Source organism: Corvus moneduloides, chromosome 1 (assembly GCF_009650955.1).
Source record: "Corvus moneduloides isolate bCorMon1 chromosome 1, bCorMon1.pri, whole genome shotgun sequence".
Lineage (NCBI taxonomy): Eukaryota > Metazoa > Chordata > Aves > Passeriformes > Corvidae > Corvus > Corvus moneduloides.
Window position 1 is genome coordinate 36060348 of NC_045476.1, and position 16285 is coordinate 36076632.

The window sequence follows — 16285 nt, forward strand, 5'->3', positions numbered from 1 at the left end:
AGAACTCTGTTCAAATCCAGCTGCTTTTTTTTTTTTCTAAAAAGCAAGGTCTGTTTTTACAATAAAAATGCTATGTCTGAAACAAAGTGGCTTTTTATATGAGCAGGCACCGGATTAACTGTTCTGTTTCATTTTATTTAAAAGCTGAAATTGCTGCTACTGTCTAAGATAATAAACAAAGTAAGTGACAGAGCAAGTGATGCTCTCGGTCTGCTACTTTTATGCCTTATGCTTATTTAATTCTCTCAATCAACTCTCTAGTTTTTAAGTATCGTCTTTTAGTTTGACCAGGACAAGGGCCTACTCATTTTTTAAAAATGCTATATTTCTAAATGTGATTGGATACCCTGAAATCTGCTAAAGTAAAAAGTGAAAATTGTATGCAAAGGGCAGTCCCTACTTCCCTTCCCCTCCAAATCACATTTTTCTTTGTTTTGTACAACATCAGTACACGCAAAAGAAAGTCTATTTCAACTTAAACATACATTTTGTAATGCTTATTTTAAATAAAAAATAATTTAGAAATGTCTACCTCATCTTCAAGGAAACCATACGAAGCAAGATAAAGACTAAATTATCAAACATGCTATTCAAAATACGACTAAAAGTATTGGACAAATAATATGAAACTGGAGAGATCTTATGGCTTGCTTTGCCCAATCACACCAATCAAGAAAAAAAGAGAGAAAACAAGTTTAGAGGTCCTGCCAGGAGCCTGCTCCAGGCCAGACTCTCCATGGGGTCCCAGCCTCCTTTGGGCACATCCACCTCCATGGGCTGCAGGTGGATCTCTGCTCCACCATCTGCTTTCACGGGCTGCAGGGGTAATCTCTGCTCCTATACCAGGAGTAGCTTCACCACCTCCTTCTCCACTGACCTTCGCATCTGCACAGCTGATTTTCCTCACACATTCTCACTCCTCTCTCCAGCTGCAGTTTAACAGACTTTTTCCCCCTTCTCAAATACATTATCCCAGAGGTGCTGCCACCATCCCTGATGGGCTGGGTCTTGGCCAGAGGTGGGTCTGTCCTGGAGCTGGCAGGCATTGACTCTGTTGGACATGGGGAAAGCTTCTGGCAGCCTTTCAGAGAAGCCATCCCTGCAGCCCCCTGCTACCAAAACCCAGCCATACAATACTCAATATACCATGTTACAGAACTAGACCAAAAGAACATACTAGTATCCCTTTTCCTAGGCTATAAACACTACTTGGTTTGGAAATTTAAATATTATTTGAAATTGGTTTTTATTGTCTAAAGCCATTCTCAAACAAAGGTAGGATTTTGCAAACATTGATATGCTTTAAATTATTTGGTGGACTTTATGAAGCCACTGATTAAAACAACACCATGCCTGCTGCTTCTCCTATACTTCAGCAACGTCACTTTACCTTTACCAGTTCTTTTTACAGTCCACCTCTTCTTTCTTTAAACCATCTTGCCACAGCACTGACTTACTAGCTATACTTTCTCTATTTGCACATTACTTGAAAGAAACTAACTAGTCCAAATACCTGTATCTGAGTGGCAAACCAAAGATCATCTAAAAATACGGCATCCAAAGATCATCACTGTAGCTTGTTGACATCACACCTGCGATATGTGATATCAAATTCTTTTGACAGTTCATTAACAGCATGAGCAATCTCTTAGTGCCCACAACTGTGGGCTATCTAAAGTTATCTAAATATTTTAGTCAAATTTACTACAAACACTAATATAAAATATTGTCCTCTTCATCTCATTAGACAGAAGATATGGAAAAACAATTACATCATTTTGACTGATGGGTTGGGGATTTTTTGGACTTGATATCAACTTTTACTCCAACAGCACCAAAATTCCGCCTGACCTTGGTAAGATCTGACTCCTTCATTAAAAACAGTAAATTGATGGGGGACAAATTCTATAAAAAAAAACAACACCCACCAAAAATGCCACAAACCACCACTATGTAAACATCATGCTACTTAATTTCCTTCCATTAAAAGTCTGTGTTCATATAAAGAATTTGTTGTATAGCCAAGCTCACTGAATGTCTGTGGCATTATGATTCTCTTCAAGTAACCTTCTCTCAAGATTGCTGAAACACACTAGGTTGTCTTGGCTCCCCTCCATAAAATAAGCTTAATGACTTCAAACACAGAATAAACAAAGGCCAAGGATACATTTCATTGGTAAAAAAGTGTTTTCTGTCCCTTTGCTTTAATTTGGTCATGTCTACAATAACAAGTGAAGCAGAGCAATAGTAGCCTGTCTTGAGAGTCTAAGACTTCTTCACTTGAAGATTCAGTGTCCTATCTGATCATGTTCCAAAGTCTTTTTAACTCTGTTCTTTTCTGAAACTTCAAGTTTTGATCGTAACTTCATATTCAACAAGCAGTTCCCTACAGGCCAATGTACTTTCTTCCTCATTGAAAATTTATTAAATCACACCAGTATCTAGAACACAACACATTCCTCAACATTCTGAGTATATGAAAACAAATTAGAGGTTTTCAAAGCCTTGAGAAAGATTATTTTAATTAATTTTAACAGATGAACTCAGGAATAACTTCAAATAAAAGATAAAGTGATTATATTATTTTTATGAAGCACTACAACATTTACATTAAAACACACTTTGTTCATATATAGAAAAATTGTTAGAAATGCTAAAAAAGAAACTTCATTGGCTAAATATAGATTTTCCCTTTCCAAATGACCCAGAACTAAAAGAGAAATTGGAAAAGACATTGTCTAGATAATGATTTACCTAAATAGAGTTACTGAAATCCAGCTCCAGTTTCCGTTCTGTAGCCAAACAGCCTGCAGGTATAATATCTTCAGCTGGCACCAGGCTTAATGCTTTTTTATTGATCTGCCCATGGCTTAAGTGCACACATAGGATATGGATTGTTAAACAATTCTTGTTATCTATCACTGATTATGGAAATATAATACATCTTGCAGCAGCATCTGCACTTTCTCTAACATGAAATGCTACTTAAAGTAAACTGTCCATTTTATCCCATGGACTCTCTAACACCTGTGGGGGTTTTTGTGCACCAGCTAAATGGTTGAATTTGTTAAGTACCAATTACACAAAAAGCCCTCTCTGTTACAGCCCATGGTACAAGTGATAACATATCATTAGATTCCTTCTATTTGAATTGCAACAAATGCAATGTATAATTATAACTAAAAGTAATAAAGTACATTCTGATTCTTTGTATTTCTTCTCTTCCCCAATTGATCCTTAGCTTCTTCTCATTTGAAGATTTCAATAAATTTGTGGGATTTGCTCAAGTCAGTCTTTGCGAAGGGTTTGGGACAGCTATTAATACTACATACTGTTTCCTATTTGGTGCTCAGTAGGAATTAATAAAAATAAATGAATGCAATTTTCATATTTTCTTTATACTTTTGTCTCTGTACTTGTCACAAAGACAAGAGTATAGCACTGCCATCATGGCATCTAAGTTACAGGGAAAAATGAGGCTTCTGCAGTCCTCTAGTTTCTTTCCTCCCAAAATGGAATTCCATATTTGTGTTTTCCTTTCTATTAACTTCAAATTTGCAGTAAGCTAGAAAACACCTTCCTTTTGTCCAAACACTGATAAAAGACGTCCCTGCTGTGAATTCCAGACTCTGAAGATACTTTTAAAAGAAGTCTACTTCAGGGTTCACTCTTATCCATTCCGCTAAGTCAGGTTACCAACCACTACATGAATGTGAGTAGAACAGTAACAGAGAACTGTCAAGTAAACAAGAAATCCTGACTAAATTAAGTCAATGGCAAAACTCCCAGTGACTTCAATAGGGCCAGGATTCCACCCTTATCTTGTTGATCGAAGCAATTATTTCACTGTTCAGAAAGACCAGACTGCTGCACCTGCCAAGAATTTCTTAAAGCAGCCTACCATGGTGAGTCTTACTTATATATACCTCTATAAATATTCCTTTTTCCTTCTACTAAGATAAACTCTTGAACTGACAAAAATACAGCATCAGAAACAGCATCCACAACAAAGATCTTTCCTTCATATTAACAAATGTGCCAGACGTAACAAAGCTCTCACTTTACCACTGGTCTGCAAATGAATTATTATCACTCCCTCAACACCTCTTCCCAACCACAGATGGTCATGCCTGCTGAAGTCGCATACCTGCATTAAATAAGAATTATTTGACCCAACAAACAAAGTGCTTTCTTGGTTTGGCAATGCTGTATTACAAAAAAAGCTTCCTATTTTACAGTGATTCACAAAGCACACACTGGAAAGAATATCTTCTATATACCATGGACCCAAATTCAGAGTAGATTAACTGTGAATAGTATAATTGAACACCTCTTCTATTTCATCACAGGGTTTACAATATACACTGTAACTACACTAACCAAAATTATATCATGTATATGCAATTCAATAGCCAGAGATAATCAACTTACCCACATGAGAATCAATTTCACACTAAGCAAGAAGAAAACCGTTTTTAATGTGTTGCAAAAACAACCAAAAACAAGGCTCTTTTTGACATAGATACCAGTATTTTTTATTTGGAAATATTTGAGAAATCTGTTGTAAAATTGTACAACAAGCATTTTTCCCTTGATAACTAATTAAATGAAATAACCAAGTACAACTGCTTCATTTTTTCTCCTCAGACTGGGAAATTATTGCAAAGTATTAATCCTGCCAATACAGTTTCTTTGTAGGGAAACATGGCAGTTGTTTACTGCCAAAGGCATCACAAGAACTTGTCTTACTCTCAGAAGGACTTTTAATCACAGGAGCATAAGAAAATCCTGTCTGTAACATGTTGTATGAACCTTGCTAGATCTTAACCTCTAACTACTTCATCATAGCTGGCTGCAGTATTTTACATTACTCCATAGAATCTCCTCCATTGCAACACTTTCTGATAGAATGTAAACAGACCCAGGATATCTAACGTAATTTATTGCACTAACTTTAATCTCCCATGTAACTTCTGTCATATTGTTCCCTGCTTTATTAACGACCTGATTTAAATGAGAATGTCAGTTCATAACTTCATTTAAGCATCTCTGAGCAGCAACCTAATACCCCTAATGACTACTCTGGTTACAAGAAACCTGCTCCATTTTAGAGAAAATAAAACCCAACTAATTCATATCTATTTAAATAGATTTTAAGATTGGAAAGTCTGATCATTCAGCAAGGCTTTACCCCGAAATATCCTTCACAAATTCCTATATGTAATTCAAGCATCCATTTATTTCTAAGCTACTTTCAAGAATGTCACCAGCAATTATTTTTACTTAAAAACCCCTCAGTTTTGACTGAAAAGTTTATTTGAAAAAAGTGCTAGAAGAAACACATGCTTATCAGTATTCTGATATAGTTTTAAGATAAACACAAAAGATTTCTCAGTGCAGCTATAAAATTTAATAAAGTTCAGTACCACATAACTTACATTAAAAAGGTTGTTCATAATATTTATTACCTCCAGTTGCACTATTTCTGTTCACCCATCCATTTGAATTGAGGCATCCTTCATCATCCGTATACATCAGACCTTCTCTTTGATCTCTAATGGTAAATTTAAAGGCTGAGTAAATGTCCTTTGAAACACAGAGTGTGGCACAGCTGTTTATTGTTACATAGAAGACAGCAAGTCATTAAAATTGAAACTCAATTAAAACAGTGGAACATCCCCCTAATCATTTCCCAACTTTGAAGTAATACCCTTTTTGGTGATATCTCTAATTTACAGTTAACTAGTTTTCTTAAAGAGGAATAAGTCAAGCTTTGGTTAGGGTCAGAATTAATAAAGTACATCTTTCATCAAAAGACAGCGAGCTCCTGGCACTGCACCCTGCTGTGGTATTTGCACTTATAACAGGCAGCAAACACCCACCAGATATGCAGCCTACCATGATAATCGCATGAAACTCATCAAGCCTGCGGTTTTTACCAGTTTGCTGAAGGTTTTTACAATCCTAAAAAAAGTGCTTCAGCATTATGTAGCTAACTACACATTACTTTTTTATTAGTTCTTTAGCAATATTCTAATTAGTAGAGGGTGAGCTAAATTTTTGCCTCAAAGTGCAACTGAATCAAAACAAAACCTTAAGGATTCGAGTTTATGTGATTTTTTGGTTTTGCATGCCCTCTTATAACCAGTCTTTCTGTTTCAGCCAGGACACAATTAGGAAGAAAAGAATGATTTTTTTAAAAAAATTTAAATCTGCCAGAGTCATGAAGCACCTCATATGTTTGATTTGATTACATTTTCCAGCTCAAAGTTTTAGGGATGGGTGAGTCCAAATAAGCACAGGGGCAAGGGAAACTTGTATTTATGGACCTTCGCTTACCATGTGAACATTAGTGGAACCATTGATACCAGGCTCATGAGTAGACTTACAGCTGACTGCTCACAAAAAAATCAACAGTCATAAACATGCTCTCATTCTTTAAAAATTCAGAAAAAAAAATCTGCAAGCTCAATACTGATGATACACAGCTTTGAACAATGTCAGGCATTCAAATTCAGGAAGAAATTGCCCTTTTTCTCCCTAAGAAAAATCTGTAAAACCATTGGGGTGCAATTCACAATGTAGCTACTGAGGAACATTACTGCAGCCTGATTGGCATCCAATATGTGCTAGAGGTGATCACTCAAAAAGACAAAAAACTCGAAGTGACATTGAGAGAGATTCTATACCTCACTAACTGTCATCCACAACCCAAGATGCTACCTTAAAATGCCACTATTCTAATCTTAGGCTGATATGCAAGGGTATGAGCGATGCTTGCCGAGGCACTGGCTGTGTCCCACAGTCTCTAAAACCCAGCATGTCCAACCATATCTACCTCCAAGTCTGGGATCCAACCACCCAGAGGCAGTGAAAACTGCCCTACATCGCCAGATGGATCTGGCTGCGTAATATGTTCCCTGAAGTTCAAGAGCTCTCTCTCAAATTAGTGCAGTTAACCTCAGGGAATAATTCTTTAATTGAAGTGTAGTTTTCCACTGCAGAAAAGAAAAAGAAAAAAAAAGCCAAAACCAAAAAACCAAAACAAAAAGAGAAATCATTTATTAGTACAGACATCCCCGACTCTCTGAAACTCATAACTCAAGAAAATCTTAGCTAAAGTTATAATAAAACTGCAGTTCAAAGCTTTGTTATCATGTAGTTATGCATTTTAAAAACAATCTTCTAGTACAGAGTTTGTCATGCTTAGACTAAGACCCAAGGCAATTTCAGCTTCAAATGTTAAAGCCACTCTTTTACCTAAAGTTATAAGACCTTTAAAACTACTTTTTTCTGTTTCAAAAAAGCACTGGGAACTTTCCTGTATGCAACTCAAAACCAGCTGTACTTTGCAAGTAAAAACTTTCCAAGTGCCTGGCTCTCTGCAGATTTTTGGCAAATCTGTTTGAAAAATTGAAAAGTGGGAGCCTGAGCCAAAGCTTACTGAAGTCTATGGAAAAACTCCCACAGATTTCATCAGGATTTGGATTAGGCTCTGAAAAAGTCTGAAGTAATTGAAAAATCAGTTCTGCATGTAAAAAATATGAAATTTTCACTAGGTTTAGATTTATTGGACTCCTTTATGGTAATGTGGAAGAGCAAATACACTGGAAATGGTGTTAGTGATGTACATATAGTTTTACACTGTTCATTCACCACAGAGTTCCACAGACTCATACATGTTACTTACCCTGCCTACACAATAGAAATTATGAAATCAGTCCCACATATACAAACACCTTCATTTTAACGTGACCTGAACATTAAGGGAAAAAAAAAAAAACAACATTAATACCTTTATTGCCCAAGTGGGTTTTTTTATTATTTTTAAATTTTTTTTTAACTGAAGACCAAACAGACCTTCAAAAGCTGTAAGACAAATTCAATGATAACATACACAAAAAAAATAATTATTCAAATGACTATCTCATTCTGGGCACACTTGCTCAGTTTATAATAATGTAACACTAGCAATTTCAGCTAAGGTGCACCCAATTTATGGCAGCATAAGAGAATAGTCAGGTTTACTCAACCTAAACATGCCAGAAAATCAAGAATAGAACCAAATGCAAAATAAGTGCTTGTGGTACCTAAAATAATGGCCACAACATCTCCTGACGTGTGAACAGTTGCATCTCTGCTGACTGAAGGATGCTACTTCCAGTCAGAAGAAACTGAGTAAGTCATTATACTTGACATATCCTGCTTCATCCCTCTGTACTATCTCTCACTTGCTAACTTTTTGTCGATGGATAATTTGCCATGGTTGCACTTATGAAAAGTAGACAGTCCCGGTAATTTTTTGGTGGTCTTGTCCAGATAGGGACTGGAAAGGAAAAGTAATGTCATCCAAACTGCAGCGCTAATTATGGTCTTCAAATGCCTACAGCTCATGCACAAATACCAGTGCGCTTCATCATATAAGCTGTTCTCATAGGCTGTTCTTCAAATATCACAGCATAGGAAAGCTTAGAGGAACCAAAAAATCTGGTAAGTGGAAATCCAAAGACTGACTAGACGTACAAGACTAGGTCTACATACCTGAAATAAAATTATTGTGCTACATTATTAAAGTTTGGCTTTATTTTTTAAAAAATGACATAATTTTTGCAGCCTCTTAAAATAACTATCCAGGTTTTAGCTTTGTTTTTTTTTACCTGCTACTATTGAATCTTCCGAAATGGAAGGTCAGAGACTGTACACTTTCTCCATTAGCAATACTTTTTCTATAGTTTTGAACAATTACCTTATTAACATGGATTTTAGAAGTTTATTTTTGCTTGTGGTCTCTAAAGGTTTCAAACAACACAGAAAATAAAGTCCAGTGACAAGCAAGGTCATTAGGGGAAATTTTTTCAACTGACAATTATTTTCACCAAAAGCTTACCTCAACATTATGAATCATTTGTGACCACTTATACCTAAGTAGGACATATTAAAATTTAATGGATTTCAACGCAAAGAGCCAGCAATGGAATCGTGCACACCAAGGCACTAATGTGTTGATCCGAACTGTACTTAGTTGAGGCAAGTTGGAATTGCAATGCTGCCAACTAAATTTCATAGTACCACAAATGAATGAATCCCATATCTCAAGAGGGATTTCTTTTTTATTCATTATGCATGACATTTTCCTCTTTAAATTATTCATTTTTTTAAAAAATGTTATTGCTTTAGCCTTCTTAACCTTTGTACTCCTTCCCCCTGTGGTTTTTGCCAGCTGTAATATCAATCGAGGAGGGGAGATGTTCTAAACAACATAATAAAAACCTTTTCACAACCCTACACAAAAATGTGTCCTGTTACTCTTCCATCTTATTTTGCCCCTTTTCACAACAATGGAACTTGAAATGCTCTGAAAAAAAAAAGCATATATTTTCTATCAGTGCCTTCATTCCAATTAAAAAAAAAATTCCAGTGCTTTACTACTATTTATATAATCCCTGAAAATTAACCACTTGGAGAGCTATCATTTGAGTCCTGCAGGGTGATGAAAGTTGACTAAGTGAATTAAAGACCACCTTAGACATTGTTCACTGCTTTCTTCCCATGTCTGATATTCAGATTTCCACTTTTCAGTGTGCTTGCCTGAACTGAGCCAAATGATGTAAGAACAGGCTGCAATGTGTTAGGCTCACCACAATCTATTAATCTGTAATCTGTGTTTTATCAGTAAAACACCTAAATTGAAGCGTACGTAGGAGCTACAACACCAGACTGCACAGCATATTTGAACTCTGTTTATACACAGGTATTACACTATTACCTTGGGAATGACACTTATTTTCTGCATAGTTCAATTTTCCTTTCCACATAATAAACGACCAAAATTACTAAAACAATAGAAATAAAAGTTTTAAAGAGCTAAGGAAGTTACAATGGAAAGAAATTACAGAGAGTAATGATCCACATCAGAGAGCCAAACAATCAAGTTTCTGGCTCCACTAAATTGTTCTTAAGCTTTTCTTAAGCAACCACAAAAACTTGTTGCTGTAAGCTCTCCCAAAATTCTCCCTAATGACTTGCTACTCCCCTTCCTTTTCACTAAATCAGCTTTATGGGGCAAGGGACATATTTTAGTCTCAAAAATAAAACCCAAACAATTAGTTTAAAATGTTTGATATATTACTATTCACTCATTTCTAGGCTTTTATATTAAGATAGAACTGTTCATCGTGAACAGCTGATAATTTTCTGAAAAAATATTTTAAACATGAAGAAATAGAAGTCAAATTAAAGCTGCAGCACTGTATCATGTTCCATTATATACTATATCATGTCTCATTGTTAGCTGACCCAACACAGTTTAACAGGAGTGCATGACAATGCTAAAGGCTGTAAGAGTCAGAGCAACTTCTTTGCTCTTATCATTCTCATGTGATTATCATTGCAATTAGATGGAGAGAAGGCAGCTAGCTATGTTTAAACTGGCACAACAGCTCAGCCATGCAGAGCTGCACAAATTGGACACAGAAGTACACAATGATCGCAGTGTTTATGGATTTAGTATCTGTTACACCTTTGGCAAGCCTTGTTAAAATCTCCTTGCCTGACAGACCCAGACTGGTACCACCAGGACTTTCCCTGTGGTTACTGCTTTGGGAGACCCAATTGACAGCTGATCAGAAAAGGTCTTCCTACCCTTTTGTTGCTACCTCTCTCTGTCAGAGTCATTTACTCCCTTGGGTGGCTAGTGCTGGGGTTACTTGCTCCAACTATCACAGTGAAGGGACTGTGCATGGAGTTGCATGGACATCAAAGGGCACAGGATGGACAAGGAAACCGGTGAAGCCCAATGTAGGGAGGAGATATACAGAAAATAATTGAGGAAAACCAAAGGGGAAAAAAAAATTAATCAGAGCCATACTGGTAGCCTTACTAGAAGGAAGAACTAAAAGGAGAAGATAGAAAGTACACATTTTACCAAATGTTTGTTTGCCTTAAGGCAGTGTGCAAAATACGGGAGTTTCAAAAAGACTTATACAGTGATGATGGATCAGTTTGGGTTTCAATGCAAGTAGTACACAAGTTCCTAACCTGCAAACATACATTAACTTTCAAAACAGGTAAATGCAAGTTTTGAGCACTTAAGAAAATGAAGAATAATGAATGCAATACTTCAGTGACATATAGCTATACTCTATATACATACATTAAATAAATTTAGCCAGAAAATGTAAGAAAAATCTTACTGTCTTTCTGTTTAAATAAGGAGTTCAGTTTTATATTATCCATGAAAACAATACTTTTTCACTGTTCGTAAACAACTCACTTCCCTGGGAAATCCATAAAGTTATTTAATTGATCAATCTGTATGATTTTAAGGAAATTAGAAAAGATGAGTTAGAGTTTGCCTCACAATAGTTAAAGTCACTTAATGTCAGTTTCATATTTAAGGGCCTGTGCTAAGAATTCCCTAGGAATGAACTGACACAGTGTTTTGGGCAGTAAAAGCCTCCAGGTACATCTAAGAAAGAAGTCCTTAGCAAACTGATTTTCAAAGAGAAAAATGCATTATTATTAAGGCTTAGATTTCCTGAGTTCACAGATATATACCAATGTCCTTTAGACACTTTTGTAAATGCTACTTGAATGGAAGCAGGTAGGGAATAGCGGAAACAGGTGAGGAGCCCTATAATAAAGACGGGTAAAATGCTGAATCTAATTTGGTCAATGACCGCCAGTTTCATCAGTCAGTGCTGAACAGTGCTCAGGTCTACAAAATCCTTTCAAGTACTTTCAGCAGGCTTTGTGAATACTCTTCCTTACCTAGATTTAATAAGCAGTCCTAAAAAGCTTTATGAATACCCAATATATTGAAACTAAAATAGGAAAAAGAAATTTGAAAGCATTATTTTGAGGGTTTCTAAGGGAAAAAAAAAGTAGTTCAGTATTTTATTGCTATAGAAAGCATATGGAAAGTATCTTAAATGAGAATCGCACTTCATAATGGACCACAGTCTTCTGCAGAAATAAACACTGGACTTGTGTCACATCTATGAGAAAAACCCCATATTTTTATACACTTCTTTGCACCACCATGGGAGGCTACACAAAACTGACAACATATCGTGATCTCAAGCTCACAATACTTTACAGGAAAATATCTCAAACCATGCTCTGTCAGCCTCACATGATTTTTATAAATATCTGCCAGTGGTTCAAAAGCACTGTTTTGGCCTCAGGGCCAACTTCTGTATCTGTGCCTTTTTCAGGCTACTTGAAATTCAAACTACATGATTCGAACTTCTCCAGGGAAAAAAAAGTTACTGTAATTGCTACCAAGATAACATTACAAACACAGACTGGAACCTCTGTGAGTACAAACAGAAGCCACTACATTTTTCAAGATATTCTGCATTTAAATCTATTAAAGTTGGAGAATACCTGACTTATACTGCATGTTCCCTTCCCCTAATGACTAATGAAGAATTCACAATTAAGTGCCTAAGAGAGGAATTTGCAACTACAAAAATCCTATATCTTCACATCAAACTAACTAATACTAGTCTTTCTTTAGGTACACTCAGCACACTAAGAACTTGCAGCAATATTTATGTCTATTTCTTATATATAAATTAATACTGTTCTTCCAGGATCTCAAATCCACATGTTTTTCCTATTAGTACTAACATTCTCCCCAAGTTTAATAGCATGTAAACAGAGAGTTCCTTAAGGAATATGACACATTCTGTTGCATCCCAGCTTTCCAGTGAAGAAAACAGCTTTCAAATGGGCAGTATTCACTCACAAATACCACAACAGGATTTTGAAAACAGGTTTTTATAAGCTTAAGCAAGGAAAAGAAACCCTAGAAAAACTTCTGCCTTCTAAAGCATGAATATAGATTCTGGGTACGTATATATACTAAATGTGCTAAAGAACATTGCCTTTAAAGTTTGCATTTATCCATTCATAATCTAAATTACAGAAACATGACTATACAAAGTACAATTATAATCAACTTGATAAATTAAGAAACTATGAAAACAAAGTATCTACTCAAGTAAACACTACCATGCTGATTCTGTAAAAATACAGAATGGGAAACATCTGGTTAGGCAACAAATTTGTAGAAAATGGTCTTGAAATTGAGATAGGGCAGAGTACAGTACGATATAGTTCCTGCACAGATGAAAGGAGAAGCATTCTATTTTGGAAAACAAAGAGTAAAATTGAAAATCATCACCAAAAGACTGCGATAATATAGTCACAGTAAGTATAAAAGAAAAGTTACTGAAGGAATGTACCAAAAATATTCCAAAGTTTTAAACAATTAAAAAACATCATTAATTGCCAGTTCCATTTTCAATATTCACAATAAAACACTGATTTGCAGGAAAAACAATGTACATCAAACATTGGGAAACCCTTCCAACAAGGACACTAAGCTACTATAAAAGTTATCAAGAGATACTGTTCAAGGCGTTTGAGAGTCCAGATAAACTTTGTTACTGATATCCAGGATCTGTTAACCCCATTGCAACACAAAGGCTGGCAGATGGGCAGTCGTCTTGCCTCCTAGCTCCAACTTTATATAAATTTCAAATATTACACTTAGACAAAACTATTTGTAAGTCCTATTTCCTGGATGCAAAATACTCATCCTTTTCCTTGTAATTTCAGTTCTAAAGATTCAGCCATCTGGGAAGATGACAGTCTTTGGCATTCCACAGATTTCAGTGATGGAGCTCAGTAATTGACTTTCTGGTTAAATAATATTTTCTCTACTGCTCCAGTTATATTCAACTACATAAGTAAATCATGCTAAAGCACAGTATAATGATCTCCTAATGAAGCCAAGAGATAAAAAATACTGAAGTTGAGTTGAGAAAACAAGGCAGAAGAAAAATGATGGTCTAAAGAAAAATAAAGTCTTTATTTAAATTTAAAAATCCTTGCTTGAACAAAGGCTTGAACTGATACAGGCGCTATTTGCACATCACATCAGGAACTATTATAGGAAAAGCAGGATCACACTCTAGTCGAAGAGAACTGAGCTTCCCAAAATATGGGTGAAGCGATATCGTAAACAGAGCTCCAATCAGACTGACATCTAAACAAGTCTTCAAAAAACCACAGTTAATACTCATCAAGGTTTTAAAAGCAATCCTGAAAAAGACACAGATATTATAAGAGGCCATTAAAAGCTACAGAATTAACTCACTGCAGGTCATCAGGATTTATGCTATAAATTCTCATTCCCATTTAACTCAATACATGACAATGTGGGTGGCCCACAGCACCTTTCCAAGCACTTCCCTGGCACTGACCCACACTTTGGGTTGGCACCACTCCCTTAACCCCTCATCATTCCTCTCATCCAGCCATTTATGCATTGCCAAAGGCAACACAGTACATGATATAGCTTGATGTGGTTTACAGTTATAATCATATTTAGCCAATGATACTGATTCAATTTTAATCACCCATATAAGAACATCTTACATACTGGAAAACTATCATGACCCCCCTTAAATTTCTCTTTATTTTTCCCTCAGAAGAAACAAAACTGAACTCTATTCCGTTTGTCTAGGTTTTCCTTAAATTGTGCTCCCCTGTGAATCCTGCTCACGAAGAATAGAAAGAAAGAATCATATCTCCTCATTAGAATTCATATGACTACAACCCAGAGTTGGAATTCACCTTTAGTGGGAACATATTGCTGTCTTTTATTCAGTTGCTGGTCCAATATAACACCCATGAGCCTATCCTATGGCAACAGTGCTTACAGAATTATTTCTCAAATTTTAGTTTGTCGGATTCTTACTTGCTAGAGTCCTTGGCTCTTGTCTCAACTGAAAACCATCTTAATAACTTTAGATCCTTCCTCTTATTTATCAAGATCAGCATTATTGCTCTCACAATATGCCTGAAACTACTGCAAGCTTGTTGCAAAACCACAATTTTAACATTCGTGCCCATATTCCATCACTGAATCTATTAAAGAAAATAGTGAACAAAACCAGACCCAGGAGAGACCATGGTCTACCTCTAACATATAGTCTTGGGTTAACTACAAATACTGACAACTACTTTTGAAGGCATCTTTCAAATAGTTGCACACTTCTAATATAAAGAATATAAGATAATCATCAGCTTTTCAATGTGGCTTCAGGCAATTTCTCTAGATTTCAGGGTACACCATCATGAACATATTGAATATAACTCCTAGAAATTGAGCCTACTATTACAGTGCTGCAATACTAGAAGGGTCCTAGGCACTTTAAAAGAAATTTTCTAAAGTTGGTTGCTATGGAAAAAAGGGTTTTTTCATCATTAAGAAAAAGAAGTGGCTAAAGAAAAAGTGTCATTGAACAAAATCCTCAAGCTAATTCCAGTTACCCTAATGAACAATTATGTGACCATCTTTCGCTTGGCTTGGAGTTTAAACATCCTGAAGAACTTTCCCCTACATTAACATCCAGTATTTAACCATAAATCCTCAGATACAAATATAATTCTCAGTCTCCCTCTCCACATATAGTTCTACCTCATTCTCCTCTACCTATTCCAGTTCTCTCCTTTAAGGGCTGGCAAAAGGAGTTCCTGTGTTTTCTCGGGATTATCAAAGAGCTCTTGACTCAACAGCATAGAGTTATTTTGTATACTGGTTTCCCTTTATAAGGCATCATTCTCAATTTCTTCCAAGTGTAGACCGAACAGGTGCTTTTAGCTGGACTCAACAGTGAGTCAAATTTTTTGATTGTCCCCACTAATAACACTGTTTTCACAGTGACAAGTGGTCTTGAGCACAGGAATTCATTTCTTTTAGGTAAATCTAACCAGGCAGATGAATTCCAGGAATGTACCTAGAGCACTCCAAATGCTAATGAAGAACCAGTACATGCACAGAGCTAGTTCTGAAACAGAAATTATACAAGTCATGTTGCCAGCCTCAACTCGTCCGTCCTGCAGATCTGCTTCTAACAGACCACATTACTTGCCAAGGTAGAGATGGCCAGAGAAAACATGAACAGGTGACAAGACAAACATGTTTAAAAAGTGTCAGTAAAACCTTTATTCTCAAAAAGAAGTTCCAAGTTTTCTCCAGTCCATTCAAAGACAAACACACACAGTTTCAAAATACACAGCACATCTTGTTGGAGAGTAACTACTTAAATACTAAGCTATTCTGAGCATTTGACAGAAGTATTTCTCTCTAATGAGCTTCTCCTCTAAATTAAGATGAAATTTTTTATTGTTGACCTCTTTCAAAAATTTTATTCTTTCAACAGTTAATGAGTAAATGCAAAGTCTATGAAGAGCAATATTTCTTCTAATT

General features: G+C 36.0%; 1 protein-coding gene across 4 annotated transcripts in view; it reads right to left on the minus strand.

The window, feature by feature from the left end:
* BBS9 (Bardet-Biedl syndrome 9) overlaps positions 1–16285 on the minus strand; it is a 298489-nt gene that overhangs the window by 135722 nt on the left and 146482 nt on the right. Inside the window, exon 22 of one of the 4 annotated variants that reach the window (XM_032105282.1) lies at positions 7688–7756. The exons of the other annotated variants lie outside the window; for them this stretch is intronic. Within the exon in view, the coding sequence (XP_031961173.1) occupies positions 7710–7756 (47 nt within the window). The 3' untranslated portion in view covers positions 7688–7709. Of the gene's footprint in view, positions 1–7687; positions 7757–16285 lie in introns of those variants that run through there. 4 annotated transcript variants of the gene reach the window in all.